The 20,333-nt window shown below is 42.5% G+C and overlaps 1 protein-coding gene across 1 annotated transcript in view; it reads right to left on the bottom strand.

Moving 5' to 3' along the window:
* Actn2 (actinin alpha 2) overlaps positions 1-20,333 on the bottom strand; it is a 74,503-nt gene that overhangs the window by 10,757 nt on the left and 43,413 nt on the right. Inside the window, exons 8-17 of the mRNA XM_005005241.4 lie at positions 17,362-17,447; positions 15,731-15,823; positions 13,884-14,114; positions 10,977-11,124; positions 8,751-8,901; positions 6,074-6,182; positions 4,817-4,957; positions 3,236-3,418; positions 1,254-1,388; positions 30-209 (exon numbers count right to left, since the gene is read on the bottom strand). Of these exons, the coding sequence (XP_005005298.1) occupies positions 30-209; positions 1,254-1,388; positions 3,236-3,418; positions 4,817-4,957; positions 6,074-6,182; positions 8,751-8,901; positions 10,977-11,124; positions 13,884-14,114; positions 15,731-15,823; positions 17,362-17,447 (1,457 nt within the window). The remainder of the gene's footprint in view (positions 1-29; positions 210-1,253; positions 1,389-3,235; positions 3,419-4,816; positions 4,958-6,073; positions 6,183-8,750; positions 8,902-10,976; positions 11,125-13,883; positions 14,115-15,730; positions 15,824-17,361; positions 17,448-20,333) is intronic.

Below are 20,333 nucleotides of genomic sequence, written 5' to 3'. Positions count from 1 at the left end.
AGGGCCACGGACTTGTCTTGCCGCCATACCTCCATGGTATAGTTGGTATGCTTGTTGTCAAAGACCAGTGCCTCCTGGATGAGCTGGTGGTCTCCTTCCAGCTTGTCGATGTTGTTTTTGTAGTTGATGATGTTGTGTTCATACTGCTTCAGCTGATTCATCTGGTCCTCCAAGGCCCCTGTGATCTGGATCGAGCTCCGGGCAATCTCCTGGGGAAGGCAAATGAGCACATGGGGATAAAGTGGTCTCTGAGGCAGACCCTCAGGAGTCACCAGTCCTGACTCTGCATCAGAGGCCACACCCACATCCAGCAGCAGACCAGGTCACTGGATGTCCCCAAACAGGACGGAAAACTGGATCACTGGATGGAGCAAGGTCTAGCTCTGGTCTGCTGGAAAGTGAAAAAATGGAAAACAGTCAAGTTCCAAAGCAGAGATGAAAGAGGGGTAAGGAATGTGTCCTGCCAGACTTCTTGTCAGCAAGTGGACACTCTGGGGCAGTCGTCCTGCTCCTCTGCGCCACAGGCTGGGGTGGCAAGGCAAAGCTGGCAGTAAGACCCCATTACCCATTCCAGCAGAATTTCTTATGATTTTAAGTATTATCCCCTTTATGTAAAGTTTTATCACCATGAAGGAGATGGAAAGAAAAAATGCCTCCTGCCTGTTCTTACTGATAGGAGCAACCTAGACCTCAGAGCCATTGAAAGACCACTGTTCCTAGGGTGCTCCAGAAGTGCAAAGTGACTCTTTACTGGACTCCTTAGGGATGAGTGGTTTAAAACTAGCTCCTACAGACCAAAAAGTAAGAAACAACATTGTCTGTCTGTCTATCTGTCTCTCCTTTCTTTCTCCTTTTGCAAACAGGATCAGTCTTGTCACATAATTCAGACTGGCCTTGAAATCGCTATGTAGGATCAAGTTGACCTTGAACTCACTATGATTCCCCTGCTTCAGCCTCGAGTGCTACAATTATAGGCATGTGCCACCATGCCTAGCTAGTCACTGTTTTTAACAACAAAATAAACAGATGGCAGTAGGAGTACCTTTGTCTCCCTCCACACACACACTTTAGCATGCCCTCCAAGCCCTGATCCGTGCTCAGCCACAGAAGCCCGGAAGCTGATAAGATAAAGCCTGGAATGACAGCAGGATGAGTGGGGTGGCCGGAAGCCACAGCATAGGAGGTACTGTTCCATCAGCCAAGGGATTGTCTCCAAGGCCACGATTGCGCAGGCAGGAAAGGGCATGACCTACCTCCATCTTGTTCTGGATCCAAGGCCCAACGGCATTGGCCTGTGCAGCAAACTGCCGCCGCAGGCGTTCATTAGTGTGCTGGCGAGCCAGCTCCTCCTGCAGGGACTGATCCCGGATAGGCACCAGCTGCTTCACCTGTTAACGGCCCGAGGACAACACAGGTGAGAGGCTAGTTTGGTCTCATCGGTATGACCACAGGAAAAGTGTCCAAGAGGGAGGGGAGAGGTGGAGCGGGAGGGAAGGTAAGTAAGGCAGGGGAAGAAAAGGATAAGAAAAGGCAGGACAGTCAAGAGTCCCTACTCTGGGAACTAGCTTTGACTGCCACCTAGTGCCATCAAGCGGCTGCTGAAAGGTTGGACAAGCTGAAAGGTATTTAAGAGTCTGCATTAAGGGATGCTGGCCATTTCTCCAGCAAGGAGCTCTCCCCTTTGAAGTATCAACTCCATGGGGCCCAGTGTACAGTGCAGAATTATGAACATGAATGGAGACTGACAACTTCCAGCCCTGCTGATTGAAAGTTAGCATTTGCTTTGGTCTTGAATGTGTCAGCAAAGCCACAGTAGGACGTAGTCACCTTTACTTTAGTGTGCCCTGGGCTGATCACTGCCCAGCAAAATCATGTACATTCAGCTCTTCAAGAATAGCACGCAGCTCTTAGATCTTGCTTTTAAATATATCAATAAAGAGGGACATACATTATCAACTCCCAACTTCTAACACATTTTAATAACTACATTTTCAATATAATCTGTTCCCTTCATCATCTTAAGTATTTTTATGTATGTTCAAACATAACTATTTGAAAGAGTCCATAAGCATACATTGCTGGGTTCACAACGAGGAATCCTGTGCAATTCTGGACCACAGCAAAGCTTGGCACCTGGTCTCATACATTTTGTTCTACTTGTGAATTATATGTTAATGCCTTGCCCCTCAGCTCTCTCAATCAACAAACAAAAATAGTCACTATGGAAATGCTGTATGTTTTATCTGCAAAACTGCTGCTATATGATTCAGTGCTCCTTGTACAAAAGTCTAATTTGCTTTACAACTTACTGAAGGAAGAAATATTTATTTCACTTTAAGAAATGACATATTTCTACCGTTCCCTCACAAGGAAACTCCTTAGATCAACACATTTCCCTTTTTACTTTGACTGTTAGGAAGATCAGACGTTACTTCCAAAGCTCTTCTACTTTATCTAACTACTATCCCACTTGTGTTTTTCTCTGTTATGTGTTGTGTATAACTCATTTGTTAGGTGTGAGTTTATAGTGAGCCATCTAGAATCCATGTGGTAGATTTATTCTTCATACAGACCATGTCTCAGTCATCTCATACTGAGATGACTATTATAATTTACATTATGAAAATAAATTTGTCTTAAAAATGAGGCATCGGGCTGGGGATATAGCTCAGTGGCACAGTGCCTGCCTGGCAAGGATGAAGTCATAAGTTCAATTCCTGGACACCAAAAAAAAAAAAAGGAAAGGGGTTCAGCTGATCCCACTGTGACTATAATTAAAAGCCAGCAACAGGTTGTAGAAATATTTTGGTTCTTCAGATATAATTTTCTACAAAATTTTTCTGCATTTAAAATTCACACACATTTGGGGCATGTCCATTCTGTAATCCAAAAACTCTTTCATGAAGTACTATAGGCAAGCTGATTTCATCAAATATTTGAGGTTTTTAAAAAGGGTTTTCTTTATAGTATTAGTATTATAACCTGTTCTGACTTTACCAAAATTTGTAAGATTTTCCTTAAGGAAAAGAATCCTCACTTTCCCCACAAACTGCAGAAGTGACTAGATAGCATTTAAGAGTTTAACGTAGTTTGCCTGTGAAATTTAGGATGAAGGGAAATCCTGATCATGATGCTATGACAGGCAGCCACCCTAAGTCCCTAAAGTATTTGTCCTGCCCCTTGACCCTGGCTTTGAAGACGCTGCCCTCCTGCCCACCTGGCCTCTGATGCCCACCTTATCCCACTTGGTGCGAAGCTCGTCCATGGTGACGGTACTGTACGGGTTGCTGGAGCTGATCCTGATGTTGTAGCTCTGAATCACCTTCTCCACCTCGTTCTGGATGGCCGCGATGGACTGCCGCTCTCCATCTGCCTCAGGCAGCGTGGCCTTGAATTGCTCATGGGCAGTGATGAGACTCTGCCAGGGAATGAGTACAGAAAAAAAATTTGACTTTAGTGCCATTTTACAGGCTTTGCTGTTCCCTCTACACACATGTTAATGTCTTTAGATTGGAGGGATCTCTGGAGGAAAAAAAAGTCTGGATATTTCAGAAAAGTTCTCTGGTGTGCAGAAGTCAAGTTCCTTGAAGATAGAAGAAAGATATCAAGGCAGTTTAATTAATGACCATTTATCTATTCTTCAAAAAATAAAATCTTGGGGCTGGGAATTTAGTTCAGTGATACAAGCACCTGCCTGGCAAGCATGAGTTTGGTTCCTGGTATCAAAGAAAAGAGCTTTTTTTTTTGGTATCAGGGATCGAACTCTTGATCTCACACTTGCCAGGCAGGTGCTTATGCTGCTGAGCTAAACCCCTGGTCCTCTTTTTTTTTTTTCAAGTCATGTTTGGTACATTATTCCTGGTCCCCAGCTACTGTTTAGGTTAGTCTTTCTACTGATAAACAGAATTTAGCTGTCCTTTCTAATGACCAGTTTTTCCTTTGCAGACCAACGTAAGTAACTATCATTTGCTGCCTTACTTATATATTTCAAAATAACCAGGAAAAACATCTCTACTCCTCAAAAAGAAAACCAGAAACCAGCACTTTACCACAAGGCTCTATACAACTTCCATTTATCAAACCTATTGCTTCACCATAAAGCAAGAGGATTGCTGTAAGGTGGAGGCCACCTCAGCATCAGAGTGAGTTCAAAGCCAGCCTGAACTACATAGTGAGACTTTGTCTCAAAACAACAACACACCACCACCAATGGCAACATGCTCAGGATGTCAGCCTGTGCCTTGGTGTATATTTAAGAAATATCACCACGCCTCCTTCAGATGACAGCTACAACATGCAAGAATACACATGCTGCCTCACTTACAATGCAGTTACGTCCAATAAGCCCTCCACAGTTTAAAAATAACCTGAATTGAAAGTGTACGGAATGCACTTACCTACCACACATCATAATTTAGCAACACAGCACACTACAAAGGGCCAGCTGTTTCCTCTGTGATCACAGGGCTGACCAGAAGCTGCTGTTGCCTAGTACCACATGAGAGAGAGGACTGTATCTCAACTCAATCATTAATCTAGGAAAAGATCAAACTTCAGAATTTCAAGTATATGTTCTACTAAATGTCTATCACTTTTGCACTTTCATAAAATTAGCTTATGACTTATGTTAGGGGCTATCTGTAATTCTCAACACTGAGGAGTAAATCCTAGTAAACTGCTCCTTAGTAAGAAGATAAGAGGTTCGAATATATATATAATAGGTGGATTGAGACAGACAGATGATAGATACATACACACGAACATACATAGATGATGATCCCTACACAGTAGGAGTTCAGGGTCAGGGCTCAGTTACCTGGATCTCCTCAATGCTATGGACTATAAACATGTCCTGCAGGTCCTCCATAGCACCTTCCATCCAGTTGTTGAAGGGAGCAGCTCTCTTTGCAAACTCCAGGTGCAGCTGATCAATGGTTTCAAGCAACTTCTCGGTCCTCTGAAGATTAAACAGAAGCAAGCATCATCATAGATTAAATATTTTTGATGCACAAATGTAAATATGTATCCTAGAAAACAGTGTTATCTGATATTTAGCATGTGTCTACAAAAGACTAACCAATGCTCAAACAGGTAGAGCTCATTTAAAAATGAATGACTTGCATTCATTTTTTTATTTCCTCACATTCTAAAATGTTTGCCCTGTCTTTCCTTTCTCAACATTCTTTTCCTCTACGTAGATTTGTGACAGCTACTTGGCAACTAGGAAGCTTGATTTCACATATTTTATAGGTTTCTTCAAAGTCAAGTAGAAATGTTTAAAAATCGGTCAACTGCTTTTATGTCACATTAGTCTTTTAAAAATTTTTTATTAGTACATGTCTGTAGTACATAATGATTACATTCATCGTGGGAAGTTGGTATATGTACCAACACATAGTAATTCTTTTTTATTTCCTTCCCTTCTTCCCTCTCCTTCCAACTCTTGGGTCCTCTTCTCTTTCACAAAAGATCTACTACCCTATTTCCTCTAAGCTGCCTTTATTTTGCTCTTTGAGGTTGCTTTTGTAAGAGAAATTATGGAATATTTGTTTGTGTGTCTGATTTATTTTACTTAACATTAGTCTTTATGTCAAAAGATAATCAGGTTTAGTTAAGCCCAGATATCAACTGTCATTTACCCAAATCTTATACTTGGATAAAGCCAATGCATTCTGATTCTGTTTCACATCAATTTTTCTTTCCTTCATTTTTTCCCCCATTTTCCCCTTAGGAAGAATTTCATTTTTCCTAATTTCCTCAACATGAATAAAATAAATTTTGGAAAGTCATTGTAATTACTACTTGACACAAAGTAGGCTTATATTATAATCTCATTAACCTTTGATTTTTAAAAAAAATCCACGTACATTTCACTGCTGTATGGATAAGTTATAGCACAAAGCTACCAACCTCCCACATCTCTCTGTTTCTCATTCTTCATATTTACTAGATGGTGTTTTGTACACACAAGGTCACAGAGAAATAGCCTCAGTGACTTAAAGAAAATGTATTAAAGATCTCATGAACAAATATGGCTTCATAAATAAGTCAATGGGTGGTTTCAAGACATCACCTCCAAAGCTTCTCTCCTTTTCTGTGTGAGTGTCCCCAATCTGTCCCACTGGTCACAAATCTTTTGGCACCGATCATTAACATTCACTGCATCATGATAGTCCAGTTCACTACGAAAGTTAAAGAAAAATAAAAATTAACTTACCCACGTGATATGAGGACAAGTGATTCAAATAGGGGAGTTTTAAAGGTTTTGTTAATACTGCCTTTGCAAATATTATCCCTTGGGTAAATGACCAGAAGAATTAGTAAAACTTATGCCTGGGCTAGTTTTCTTTTACCTGGTTTTCTTAGTGAGGCCCTCTGAGGGCCTGATTTTAAAATGGAAACTGTAAGTGAAGCCAGCCATTGACTTGCTGACAGCCCTACACTCACAAATGACTGGAACATTAGAATGAGTCTATGGACAGAGTCAAGGCTCCCACCACCTAGGGTCTTTGGCTACTCCAAAAGGGCATGAAACCTGACACCAAATGAAGCGGGATGCCTTGACTTTATCTAGCACACAGGGCTTTCTAAAAGGGACAGAGCCCTTCCACTTAGGTACAATAAGGTTCTAGTTTGGCTTGTGCTGCTAGTGTGACAGAAAAAAAAAAAAATGAGTTCTTGCTAAATGCTTATTTTTGCCTAGCCAGTTCCGTTTAAGTACCCTATCTGAAGTCTTATTGAGGTGAAGGAACTGGAATTACTATTAAAGAAACACTTGATTAGAAGGTCACCCTCATACCAGGGATAACAGGTTGAATCCTGTACAAAACACAATCACCCTTTTAGTTAAGCTGAAAGTGAGGAGGTTTCTTCAAACATGATCCAGGATGAGACAACTTTCTAGAAGTCTCCTCCTACCCTGCCAATCATTTCCCTTAGAGTTAGGTTTATTTGTCTTTTTACATTTTAAGTTATGACAGTGATCATTCACTTTGTTTTCCTGGAATAACATTAATTCATATTTACTGACTTAATTGTATATAGTTGTGGTCTGAGTGTTCTTCCGTGTTCTTCCAGAACATTCCAACAGGGAAAGAGCTCCCTGTCACCTTGTTACAGCTTGTTCTATTCTCAAGAGCAAGCAGCAACTATCTACAAATACGCACATCTGACTGAGGATGACTAAGATTTTTTTGCCTATTTGTTATAACCAAAAAAAGCAAATCACACCAATAGTTTACAAACCCTGAATACTAAACAGAATGCCAATGGCTCTTCAAAATGTAAATATGAAAAAGAAGAATACAGAAACAAAACCCTAAGAGTCCCTCAACTGGCCTTGGGGGACCCCAAGGGTTTGCTCACCCTCTGACATTATCTTTATGGTCTCTTCTCACTAATTCATCCATATTGTATGAAGTTTGTGTAACTAGTACTATGCTCTTTAACTGAACAAAAAGTTTGACTTCTCGTTTTTGGACAAGGAAAAAGGAAAAGGATGTTAGTAAGAGGATCACAGATTTAAATTCAGCATTGGTTCATCTCAATAGTATGATGAAATGGGCACCCAGGGCACCAGGAATAATTATAATTATATAAAATTATTGCTTAAATTTTATAGCCTACACTAAAAACTGTTCCAAATTACTTGTGGGAACCATTACAAAGCACTAAATAGCTTGAGTTCCTATTTACTCCCATATTTTATTGGTGAGTAACTGTTAGTGAGCAGTGAAGAGCCAACAAGCAAGAAGCATGATAAACAGGACCACAGGAAGGCCACAAATGTGTACAAATTGGATGTGAAGGTCACATATAATTAACAGTCTATATAGATAAGGCTGCAAACAGGACACTCTTGTCAAAGTGGCCCTACTTGTCAATTAAGGACTTTGCTCTAGTCAAGGGTGAGGAAGCTGGGAGTTATATAATATAGTATCTTGAAATAAATTTTAATTATTTACTTTTTTTTTTTTTTGTCTTTTTCATTTTTATCGGTTCCAGGGATCGAACTCACGACCGCCTGCTTGCAAGGCAGGTGCTTATGCTACTGAGCTAAATCCCCAGCCCGTAATTATTTACTTTTTAAAGTTACAGGTATGCCTTAGGCTTCAAAAATTCTGCAGATATATCAGCAACTATAACAAATGAGGAAGAGCAAGGATTGCAATTTTATACTTATCAAAAGAGGGCAAAGGCCATATAAAAGCTCAGAGACACCTGAGCATGGAGGCCCCCACCCCAGAGGATGGCCACCATGCAGGCTCCCTCGGCACAAAGCAGGGATAGAGAATGATGGCTCAGTGCTTAGCTAGCTGAGCCTCAACAGATCAACATGCTAGCCCTCCCTGCAGATCAAAAACCATCAGAGTAGAACAGATGGTTACGTCCGTTTTGGTCTCACCCCCTGCACTAGCCAAGGTGCAGTGGCCTCCCAGACCAATCCAAGCCTCTGGCCTCTGCTAATTCTGATTCCTCACTCCCCTGGCAGTGAGCTGCCTGTGCCACGGCTGTGTGATGCTAGATGGCAAGGGGATATTGACAGGGGCTGTGAGTGGGAGACAACAGGGGTTCTGCTACAACCTAAGAACCAAAGCCCGATCTGTTTCTAGTTAGAGAAGCAAGAAGCAGCCATACCCTGGCTGCTCTGCCTGACTCTGAGAATCGAGTATGGGAGGGTTATGCCAGCCACCTTTACTCTCTCCCTGGAATCCCCGTACAGACCCCAGGGCTGGGGCATCCACACGCACTTGAGCTCCTGTGCAATGGCTGCAATCTGCTCCACTCGGTCCTGGTGTGCAGCCAGGTCACTCTCAAAAGCCTCGTGCTTCCGCAGCAGAGCCCGCACCTCCGTCAGTGATGCTGACTCATAATCCTTCTGCAGCAGGATCTGCTCCTTGCCTGCAAAAGTGGCAGCAAGACAGTATGAACACCCCAATGTCACACAATGGGAAGGCTTCCTTGTGGCAGCAAAGTGCTCAGAAAATACTTAGATTTCAAAGAAGCAAGGGGAGGGGCTGAAAGTGGTAGGAACATAGAAGCAGACCCCATTGCGGTGGCATTCAGGATGTCACCTGCAATGCACACCCAGCCCTCAGGTGCTCACTTGCATATACTATGATGCAGTGAAGTGTGGGGAGGGGAGGGGGGGACACCGAAGGGATTCCACAGAGCCAGGTTGTATTCCTCAGCAGCTTGAAACTCAGTTCAGTTAGTAATTAAGCACTACCTGGGTGGTTGAATAAAACATTCCTGCTCTGACTGCCTATCTACAGGTTCCCCTCCTGCCCCACATCTTTGTGTTTAAAAGCAATAGTTTCTGTAGTTAAATGTAGCCTATGATTGTCCTGGCAAATATTAGACGTTTTCCTCTTTGAACCTCTTCCTATTTCCCTATAAATATTTCTGTTTTCTTTCCTCCTTCCTCCTTCCTGGGATTGAACCCAGGCCTTTGCACTGAGCTATTCATTCCGTCCCCTTTTCTAAATTTTAAGACAGGGCCTTAATAAGTCACTAAGTTGCCTAGGCTGGGTTTGAGTTTATGACCCTCCTTCCTCAGGCTCCTGGAATGTTGGGTTACAGGCATGTGCAAACACACCTTACTCATAAATATTTCTTAATATATTAACTATTGGGGTAGAATAACTGGGTCTACCTTTATTAATATTTATAGTGATCTTTAAGAATTTAATTCTATAAAGCTGAAAATGAAAAACAAATGTTCATGTTTAATGACAACATAGGATTGTCAGACAGTGATTAAAATGCTCATTGCAAGAGTAGAGAGAAGTTAAGGTTTCGAAAGTGGTAAAGATATGTTATATCCACATACCAATCTTCCCAAAGAAATACAACTATACTGTATTGCAAATACATACTAATAAAAAATGAGAAAAATAAAATACCGCATCTGCATAAAATCCCTACAAGGGAGTTTTTACTGCTAGGTCCATGTTGAACAGGACATTGGCACACACAGGCTAAAGACTCCAGGGCTCATGGATGCCACACTGTCTGGCTCCAGCATCTGGATTCATTATCACCTTGCTCTGCAAAATCAAACATCAAGAAAAACAACAAAAGGAACCAAAGAATGAGGGAAGGACTCTCTGGTGGCTCTCAAAATGGATTATTATGTGATGGGGAGAATATTTTGTTCTTCTACTTCAGCAAAAAATGATCATTTAGTCCAGTAGACAGCCAAAAAGTACAACCATATTATCATGGCTACAGTCACAGGCACATTTATAAGGCCTGAAAGAAACAGATGAAAGCAACTGAAATAAGGAAGTTAGACTACAGAAAATGAGCCAGCGTCATTCCCTTTTCTAATGAGATCTCCTAATAAGAAGTGTATCATGTCGCTCTGCAGCCTTATGTATTCGGTTGGCAGAAGTGAGAGCAGGGCCAGAGCTGTTCAGCGCACACTCAGAGCCAACAGATACAGTGCAGTCAAACAGAAAAGGTGAAAGGAGGCCAGGAGTACATAGGTAAGAACCTGAAGAGCATGCTTTGGGTACCATCTGATGAAGAAACATGTTTATCTGCCTGTTTAGAAAATACATTTTCCTACACATTGATAATTCCAGTACTGTGGGAAGCTTATGCAAGAAAACCACAAGTTTGAACCTAGCCTGGGCAACTTAGCAACTTAATGAGACTTTGTCTCAAAATAAAAAATAAAAATAAGAGGCTAGTGATGTGATTCAGTGTAAAGGCCCTGGGTTCAATTCCAAGTACTGGGGGGATTAAAAGAAAGGAAGGGAGGGAAAGAGAGAGAGGGAGAGAGAGGAAAGGAAAGCAAATGTATTTTCCTGTTTACCTCTAGAAGAAATACATCACTGAGGCAACAGAGTAGAGAAAGGTGAGGACACCTGTCCATGGCGTCACAGACATTAGAGACAGAGCTAATGATGTGCTGTGGCTGTGCACAGTGTAACTGGAAATAAACACGGAATGTGAGTCCTGCTCCTTACCATAGGCCCATGTCTCGTGTGTCGAGGCCTTCTGCCGGAACTTCTCAGCCAGATGCTCCACACGTTCCAGTCTGCGAATCTCGTTGAGTAACCATTCCTCATAACCCTTCTCAGCCTGCTCCAGCCGCTGCCAAGCCCCAGCAATATCCTGGAAGGTCGGAAGACAAGCAAAGGTACACTTGTCTCACCCAATGTCATGGCTTGTTTCTAGATGTCCCCTCAAAGCCTCACGTGGTCATGGATGGGGTTTTTCAGAGGGGCTGGATCTAGGGTGTGTGATCCTGGGATTTAGTGATGATGCTGGGATTAAGGATACATGATTACTTAATGAGTCCAATGATGGTTTGGCATGGTTCCGGGTGTGGTGTGGATGGCACCACCCAAGGGGCAGGCAGCCCAAACGGCATAAAAGGGAGAGGTGGGCCCCTGCAGCAGGTTCTTCTTCACTACTTGCTGCTTTCTCCTCTGAGATGCTCCTCTGCCATGCCACCCTGTCTTGGAGGCAGCTAATTATGAACTGAAACCCTTACAAACTGTGAGCCAAAAGAAACCTTTCTTCCTTTTAACTTTAGGTGTTAGGTATTTTGTCTCAGCAACTAAAAAGTAACTAAGACATACTAACCCCTTGAACTACTTCTGTGAATCCTTCAATATGTGTTTGATACTGTCCTTCTTCTGTGTCACTGCCACCCCTTTTACCACCCAAATTACCAAATGTCTTAATTATTATCACTGGGATCTTTTAAAATAAATATGCTGTTCTCATTAGCCAAGCTGACACTTCTCCAAATATGGACAAAAGATATACAAGGTTTCACTTTTCTGGCTCAAAATGATGAAGCCTCCAAGTGATTCAAGTCAAAATGTTTTTTTTACTGTAATGAATCATCAGGCTGTCATCAGCTACTTCCTAGGTGCCTAGTGTGTCCCGGGCACTAGCGAGAAAGAATTAAACAATAGGTTCTCTGTCTGGTTTTCTTTCCCAATATGGATTTCTTAAGGGGTAAGGAAAAGATACATCAAGTAATTAACTAATAAGTTCATTGTGAGTAATAATATATGTCTTGAAGTAATAATATATGTCTTAAACAAAATAGGACCTGGCTATATGGAGAGTCCTCAGGATGGATCCTTAGGCAGAAGTTTAGAGAAGACAGGAAGAGCCAGTTATGGGGAAAAGTGTGGAATGGACTCAGGGACACAACGAGGAGAAACACTCAGTGTGGGGAAAAAACCCATTCTGGACCAGTGTGGTCGCTACATGGTGACAATGGGTGGAGCAGCAAGAGATGCCTCCAGTGAGGTGAGGAGGGCATGCTGGATGCTACTGGCAGGATAATGGCCCTTGATTTCATTCTGAACATTGCAGGAAGGCACAGGAGGGTTTTGAGAAGGTGGGTGGCAAGCTCAGATGTACATATTTAAACCGTGACTGGCTGTTGCATGGGGCATGAATTGCAGACAGCAGTGGTAAAAGGAGAGCTGCTCAGGGGATACCAACAGGTCCAAGGAGAGAGAAGTGAGGCCCAGCATCGGTAACAGCGGTGCAGGAGGAAAGAAGGGAAGAGCGAAGGCCTAATGAGGAAGGAGAGTCAAAGGACTAGCTGGGGCCCTGGATGTCAGAGTGACCGAAAGGGAAACACAGAAGACGGAACCTGGGCTCGAGGCTTAGTAACTTAGGGGACAGGGGTGCAATTTCTAGGGTAGAGGATTGTGGAAGGCCTCTTCTAGACAGGTCAAATTTAAAATGTTCTTGAGACATCCGGGCTTGAAGTGTTTCTGAGACTCACATGCATAGTGGCTCATGCCTGCAATCCAAGCCCTCTGGAAGGCTGAAGCAGTAAGATCACAATTTGCTAGCCAGCCTAAGTAATTTAGCAAGACCCTGTCTCAAAATAAAAAATAAAGGGCTGAGGATATAGCCTACTGTAAAGGCTCAATACCACCCCCCCCACACACACACACAAAAGCAAAGCTCTTGACATCCAGGTTTAAAATGTTTTCTGAGACATCCAGGTTGATATATGAGCCTGGCTAAGGAGAGCCAGAGCTGGGAGGTGAAATTCAAGAGGCCTGAGCACTTGTGTGGTGATTACAGCCACAGGCCTAGATAAGGTCACATGCAGGGTATAAAGACAGAGAGGGGGCTCCTCACAGAGCCAGGGATGTTCAACGTCTGTACAGCAGAGGAGGCAGGGCTGTGGGTAGAGCTGGAGAATGCCTAGGCTGGTGAAGGAGGAGGCAACCGGCAACTGGGCAGCGGCTACTGAGAAGCCCAGGAATACTGAAACGTAAGTGCCAACTGGACTGTCAATGTGGACGCTGCTGATGTTGAAGAGATGTCAGGAGGGAGCAGAAACCAGGACTGTATGTTGAAGAATTAAAGATATGAGTGGGAAGGAAGTAAAAGCCACAAAAGGACTCTTTCTACAGAACTGAGAAATGGGCTATGGAGTGATGAGGTTCTAGCAGAGGCTGGAGCACTACATCGAGGAGTTGATTCCACCAAGAGGGGAAGTGATGTGGGGAGACTAGATGGACATGGGGCTCAGATTCTGAGACAGTGGAAAGGGCCAGTGGCAGTAGCAGCAGGGGGCAAGGGCTCAAGATCTAGATGGGAGTAGCTCTCTGGGGGAAGAGGGACAAGGCCACAGAGAGAGCAAGGGAGAGGTCTTGAAGCTTCTGCTGAAATTCTGCTCTTCATGGTCACTGTCAATGGCTAAGCCAAAGGATAATAGGTAGAAAAATATCAAGAATGAAGTGGTGACACAGCCTTACATTCACATAGTAGTCAAGATTCAGGATGTTGTGGTCTCCTGCTCAGCAACCCATCAGGGAACACAATCAAGCAGCACTAGGAAAGTGCGAGGCTTCCCCAGGGCCCAAGGGCTGCCTGAAGCCACTCACCGACACCATCTTGCCCTCAGAGGGCATGAAGGCTGGCCGGTTGCTGATCCGCAGCTTGGTCTGCAGGGTGTTGAAGTTGATCTCCAGCTGGCATTTCTCCTGCACCTTAGGGGGCTTATGTTTCCGACGATAATCTCGGAAGTCCTCCAGCTTTTTCTGCATGGCCTGCATGGTCTTCTCAGGAGTTCGGTTCTCTAGCCAGGGAATTGTGCGCCGAATCCATTCCAAAAGCTGCTCCCAAACACAAAAAGGCTGCTAAATACACTAGCAAACTTCTCACAATTAAAAAACAGAAACAGCTGATATTTTGGAATGGGTTCACCTAACATCCCCCAAATTGTGGAAGTGTGGGTTATAATGCCCCTGACCTAAAGAAGGGGAAGACAGATCTAGGCACAGTTGCAATATATGAACTATTCAGTGTCCACACAGGGCCACTAGTGATCACCCCAACAATACCACACACAGGTCAAAAACTTAAAAGTCAGCACGCAGAGTCATGTTTTACAAAAATGTGACATTTACAAAAACTCAGGGACCAGACACTAGCAGACAAATGCTGAATGAAGCTTTCAAATTAAAAGAAGAAACAAAAATAAAACCAAAATACCTGATATGGCAGAAATGTAGAGTAATAAATTCAACAAGGAACTGGGTTTAACTTAAAATACAATTAAGAAAAGTAAGTTCAAATCTAGTGAATTTATTTATTAGACAAATGTACTATAAGCCTGGGACTGACTCAGTGCCAAAGTATATTTTAATGTCTAGTTTTTAAGTAGATCCCCACAAGATAAATGAATTTCCAAGAACAAATACACGCCACTCTCGTGAATGACTGACTGCCCAATATGGGAAATGACCTGCCTACAGCCTCATCATTTACATTTATGTGTACTGATCACTTGGAAAATGAAGGTAGACTAAAATAAAGAACTGTTAAAATAGTATAGTTCTGCTGTCTAAGGGTGTTAGAAGGATAAATGAAGGGCCAGTAAGAAACAGATTTCATTCCCAAGGATCATCCATCCTTCTATCCTGGTCATATTTCAACTCTGAAATTTATCACTGGCCTAACCATTATCAAATTGAGTTTTGCCATGGCCGTAATATGAACAAAAGATGGAGGAAACCCTAAACCTTTCCCTAGCAGCAATACAAAAATATAAACTCAGCACCATTGGATTAATTACCATGAAATATTGCTCAGGAAAGATTTATTCTAAGTGTCTTGATATTTTTCTCAGTAACAGACCAAAAAGCAAGTAAATGAAATCCATGCAAAAATGAGCTGGTCTTGAATTTGTGTTCAAAGCCAGAGGATATAGTATGGAACACCTGCCACTTGTGCTTCTATTAGGGAAAACAGCACAGGGGCAATAAGGAGACTGCACTGCTGTTGTCTATGCTACACACTAAGGACAAAAAGAACAAGAGCTATGGAAGGTGCTGCACTAACCAAGAACCTGGCTGAAGAGGTGTGGGAAAGCATCATCAAAACTCAGGGTGGAATATCCTGAAGGGCGGGCTCTGCTATCCCAGAACTCCCTCAAGGAAGCTATGTACACACAGACTAAGCCACCTCTCCACAATGGGCTGTGGGAGTCCCTTTGTGTGAGGTAACTACAGAGCAAGACTCCTTTACAGAGAAGATCTCATGTGCTGCTGGTTAGCCATGGGTTAAATAACGAGTAAACCCAAGCAATCTAGATCTGACTGCAAGGGTGCAAACTGAGGGTGGAGTATATTCTACTTTCATTCTATCTGAGGTGAAATACGCAAAAACCATTGATGATCCATTCTCCCCTCTACATCTCACCCCTGGGTGAGTGTGGACAGAGTTTTACCTCACTTGCTAGCCTCTCATATTCTTCCATCAGCCTCTCATTCTCTTGATTCACAGCAAGAACCTTACATATCCTGTTAGCCGCTGTCTCAGCCTGCAAAACACAATAGGTAAATGGATGGCTCTGGCTGCAGGGCTGCGCACACACAAAACTGGACATGGTAGGTAAGGGTGACAGAGTGGGGTGGCATGGTGGAAATAGCACAGATCGGGGTTAGGACGGGAGGTGACATGGGACATGGTTTTTTGAAACTATGAATCATTTCACACCATTTTTAGTTTTCACACAGACTTTCACAGCAGGCTGAACAGACTGTAGGGAGTAGCGGGGAGATAACATTAGTCTGAGATGCAAGCTTTGTAAAACACTGAGCATGTTAGTAACAGAAATATATGGAAAAGAGACGAAAATCTTCGGTCCCTAAATGTCTGTCCACCTGAACACTCCTGACACCAATCTCATGGCAATGGAGTGGAAACTCCATGAATGATACTGATCTTCAGAAATCAAAGCAAAATAACTGAATCTTGACTATATAGACATACCATTGCACTCGAATCCAGTGGAGACCTCACCTCCTAAAATGAATACACACAATTTTCCAGAAGTGATTCTCCCAGAGAGCTGACTTGCTTTAAGATTGTGCTTAATCTACTTTTTTAACCTACATAAGGAGTCATGAAGGTGATAGTTCTCTATCATCATTTCTGGAAGGGAACCTGGACTATACCCCTCAAATTATGATCATATGGTTCATCAAGAAGAATGTTGGGCTGGAAGTATAACTCCATAGTACAGCACTTGTTCGCATGTGCAAACCCCTGGGTTTCACTTCCACTACTGCCCCCACCACCATCCAAAATAAGAGGTAGAAAAATAATTCATCTTCCAGCCTGGCCTGACCAAAAAGTCTGGCCTCTAAAGCCCTAATGAGCACAGCAAAATTTCCTGTTATCATGATTTCCTGGTGAGGCTTTTAAAGAGGTTGCAGAAATACTATACTCTGTCTACCCAGCCTATTAGGTTTTCCACATAAAATAAAATAAAGGGGTAGTAACAAGAGCATGTGACTGCAGAAACTGAAGAACATTCTTCCCATGTCCCATGGGCTTTTTGTCTTGGGGAATATGAATTTTTGCGGGTGTAATGTTGCTATCCTTTTCACTATATAACTAAAAATAAGATTATTCTGGAAAGATGTTAGAATATATCACAGAAGAGTGAAGGTAATTTCCAGATAGATGAGAATAGGCAGATATGGGAAAGGCATTTGTCCTTGTTAATTTCCCCTTCACTGCCTGAAGCATATGGCTTGATTTTCATGACACTTTTTCCATTCTAAAGCTGAAATGTTTTCTACAATTTACCCCACTGGTAATTGTATTTCATTAATAAAGAAATATATTAGAAGGAAAAGATAAATAAAAGCACTTTATGAACTGCCAAAGCTGTTAATAAAAGAATTTGTGTTTGGAACTTGAAGTATTAGAGGTCATTACAATACAACGACAAAGTCCAAGGTAAGATGTGAAGCACACAGACACACACACACATGTGCGTGCACAAACAGATACACAAACACACACACAACAGAAGAGCAACACAGCTGGCCAGGTACACGGGTCGAATACCTGCTCCGCTCCCGCGAAAGCATGGTAGAAGCAGGAAACGTAAGTCATGATGGCTCTTTCATCAGGTTTGGGAGTGTTCACAATGTCTGAGGGGGGAGAAAATAACACAGGACACAAAGACATGCACAGGTGAAGAGGAAAAACCAGGGTGAACAAAGGGAAAAACAAACTAATTCACATTGACCACTTTTCTATGTGTTTCTAGGCTCAAGAACTTCACCCCCAGGAAGACCGTACAGCACTGAAATGATGAGGAAATGTGAACCTCTGGATCTGCATGACTTTTTAATGACTGACTTAATGGCTTGTGACTCCCCCATGGGCTTTTGAAAGTACTGTTAGTGTTAGCTAACACGTTAACCTGGAAACCTATCTGCTGCACATCTGACTTGTCACCCTTCAAGACTCCTCTTTTGACCGTTGTACTAAGGCATGCATATCACTTTGAAGGATGTGGGACACACCAGCAGGAATGCCCCACTACTACCCCATCTCCACTTTCCTAATTGCTGGGGCTCTCTGTTCTGGAGGCCTCCCTGGGAATGAGAGTGACATTCACTGGAGAGGCCATGTCCCTTAATACTGCCTACACATACTTACCATGCTGCTTACAGGAATCACCAAGAGCACAGAACAAGTAAAGAGAAGGGTGTGCACACTTGTGCTCATTATGACTCCTGCTACAACTTACATTTGCTGATTTATCCAATTGAAAAAGAGAAATAGAACCATGTCAACACACATCTTTTCTTTTTCCACATTGGCAATTCCATTTTTTGGTAAACTGCTTTTTAATTCAAACTAGTCAATGAACAGAATGAAGTTAAATAATACCTTCTGTAATTATTCCCTACAGTGCAGTGAAACCCTGCCACTGGGTTTGCAGAGGTTATTAATGGAAACAAGGTAGAACTGGGTAAGCATTTGGGATCTTCTGGGAAACGAACTTGGATGGCATGGCACTGCATGAACAGAAAGTAAGTTTTAAAGACAATTAAACCAAAAAACACAAAGGACTGCCTGCTCAGAACCTTTTCAACAGAGAAAACTGACACGAGTGGCAAAGGGTGAGGGTGACCTGTGTTTTACATACTTACTTAGCATCAAGAGCATAACAGTAACCAGACACATAGTTCATTATGACGATCAGGTCTGCCAGTGAGTACTAAGTCTGTGTGGATAAAATAGAGTTAACCACTTGGATGTGCAAACACCAGAAGGCTTCTGCTAAGTGTATTCTCAGAGAAGGCTGAGGCAGAAATCTTCTTCTTGCCCCACACTTTTTAAAATCTTGGCTCACAGCAAAAAAACTCATACTTGCAAAGTCACTACTCTGGCCATTTTGAGAATGGCCAAGAGAAATAAAGGATTTATCAGAAGGCAGGCCCTGGCTAATCCAGAAAAGCCTTTACTGGCAGCAAAAGCACATCTCTGGGCAGAAAGAGACTTTGAGAATTATAGCACAATTCCAGGCTCATTCTACCACTATACACGTGAAGGTGCAGGGTCAGAGAGATCCATTTGGCAAGTCTGCAGGGAGCATGTGTGCCCACATGAGCCAAACCTGGGACTCATCTCAAAACAGGTTCATCGTGCAAAACACAAATGGTACATAGTTAAGATGAGAAGAATGTCACCCATTTTCACTGGTACAGTTCATGGGTAGGTAGCCAAATCAGTCACTTGAAGAGACCCACTTGAGTTCAAGGACCAACACAAAACGTGAGATCCAGGCAGCAGGAGGGAAGAGCACGGATTCAGTGAGAAGTGTTAAGGAGAAGAGCAGGGGAGACCTGGCCCCAGTGTTACCATGAAAGTACACAGTGATGAGAAAGCATTCCTGCAGAACGGAGGTGATGAGACGTCCCCAGTGCAGACAGCACAAAGCATAATAGGCAGAGTGAATCTGTGGAGTAGTCACATTACAGTGTGTTCCTCCCCAAGGGAGTCGTGATCACAACTGTTCAGAAGATTATAAAACTTAATCTACAAAACTAACAATACAGTATGTGAGCACTCTTCCGGACCACTAAAAAGGAAAGACAATGAAAAGCAATGAAAGCAAGGCTGGAGGCAGAAGTAACTACTGGCTAACACATCGCATTGCCAGTAAAAATGAACATAGACTAAGAGAAAGCGTAGGAACTGAGAAGAAAAATGTAAGTAGGGCCAGAAGAATGATGATGGTGATCATGCTTATGATCATAAGTGAGTGCTTCAAGTAAGATTTGTCCTTAATTTAGGATAGTCTAAAGACATTACTGAATCAGATGAATTTACTAATTCATCCTGGCTATCAATTCAAGAACTCTGTGAAGTTATGTATCATATGGAAAGGTCACAGAAGAAGGAGCCACAAAATTATGAATTTAGTTTGGAGAATATAAATGGATAAAGAGGAAAATGAAACTTTCTATGTTTTAACTACTTGCTGTATTGACTTAAATCCCTTCTCTAAAGAGCCTTGGAGAAAGTTTAATAGAAACTACCTTCAAATGTGAATACTTGAACCAGTGTCTAATAACAGTACATTTAATAAATGGACAATATGAGAGTCCTAGTCAAAAAATCTCTCTTATACAATGAACCGTGTCCTCCTAGAACAGATGCTAAAGGGCTAGCCATGATCTTATTTGCAAGAAGGGTCTTTGAAGATGTAATTGAGTGAAGATGAGGTCACAGTAGAGTAAGAAAGGCCCTTAATCCAACAGGTATCCTTATGAGAGGAGCAGACACACCAAGACAGACCACAGAAGGCCTTGTGAAGACAGAGGCAGGAAGTAGGTTCATGCTGCCACAAGCCAAGGAATGCATGGGCTTCTAGAAGATGGAGGGAAGAATTCTCCCCTTCAGGTCTGGCCAGTGCTTCATTTCAGACACAACCTCCAGAGCTAGGAGGGAAAATGAATCTTTGTTGTTTAAAGCTACCCAGTTTGTAACCATTTACAGAAGCCCTCAAAGAATCATCAGAA

This window comes from Cavia porcellus, unplaced genomic scaffold, assembly GCF_034190915.1.
Source record: "Cavia porcellus strain 051 isolate PalLab524CR breed Dunkin Hartley unplaced genomic scaffold, mCavPor4.1 scaffold_13, whole genome shotgun sequence".
In the NCBI taxonomy this organism is placed as follows: Eukaryota; Metazoa; Chordata; class Mammalia; order Rodentia; family Caviidae; genus Cavia; species Cavia porcellus.
This window is presented reverse-complemented; position numbering and strand designations above follow the sequence as displayed.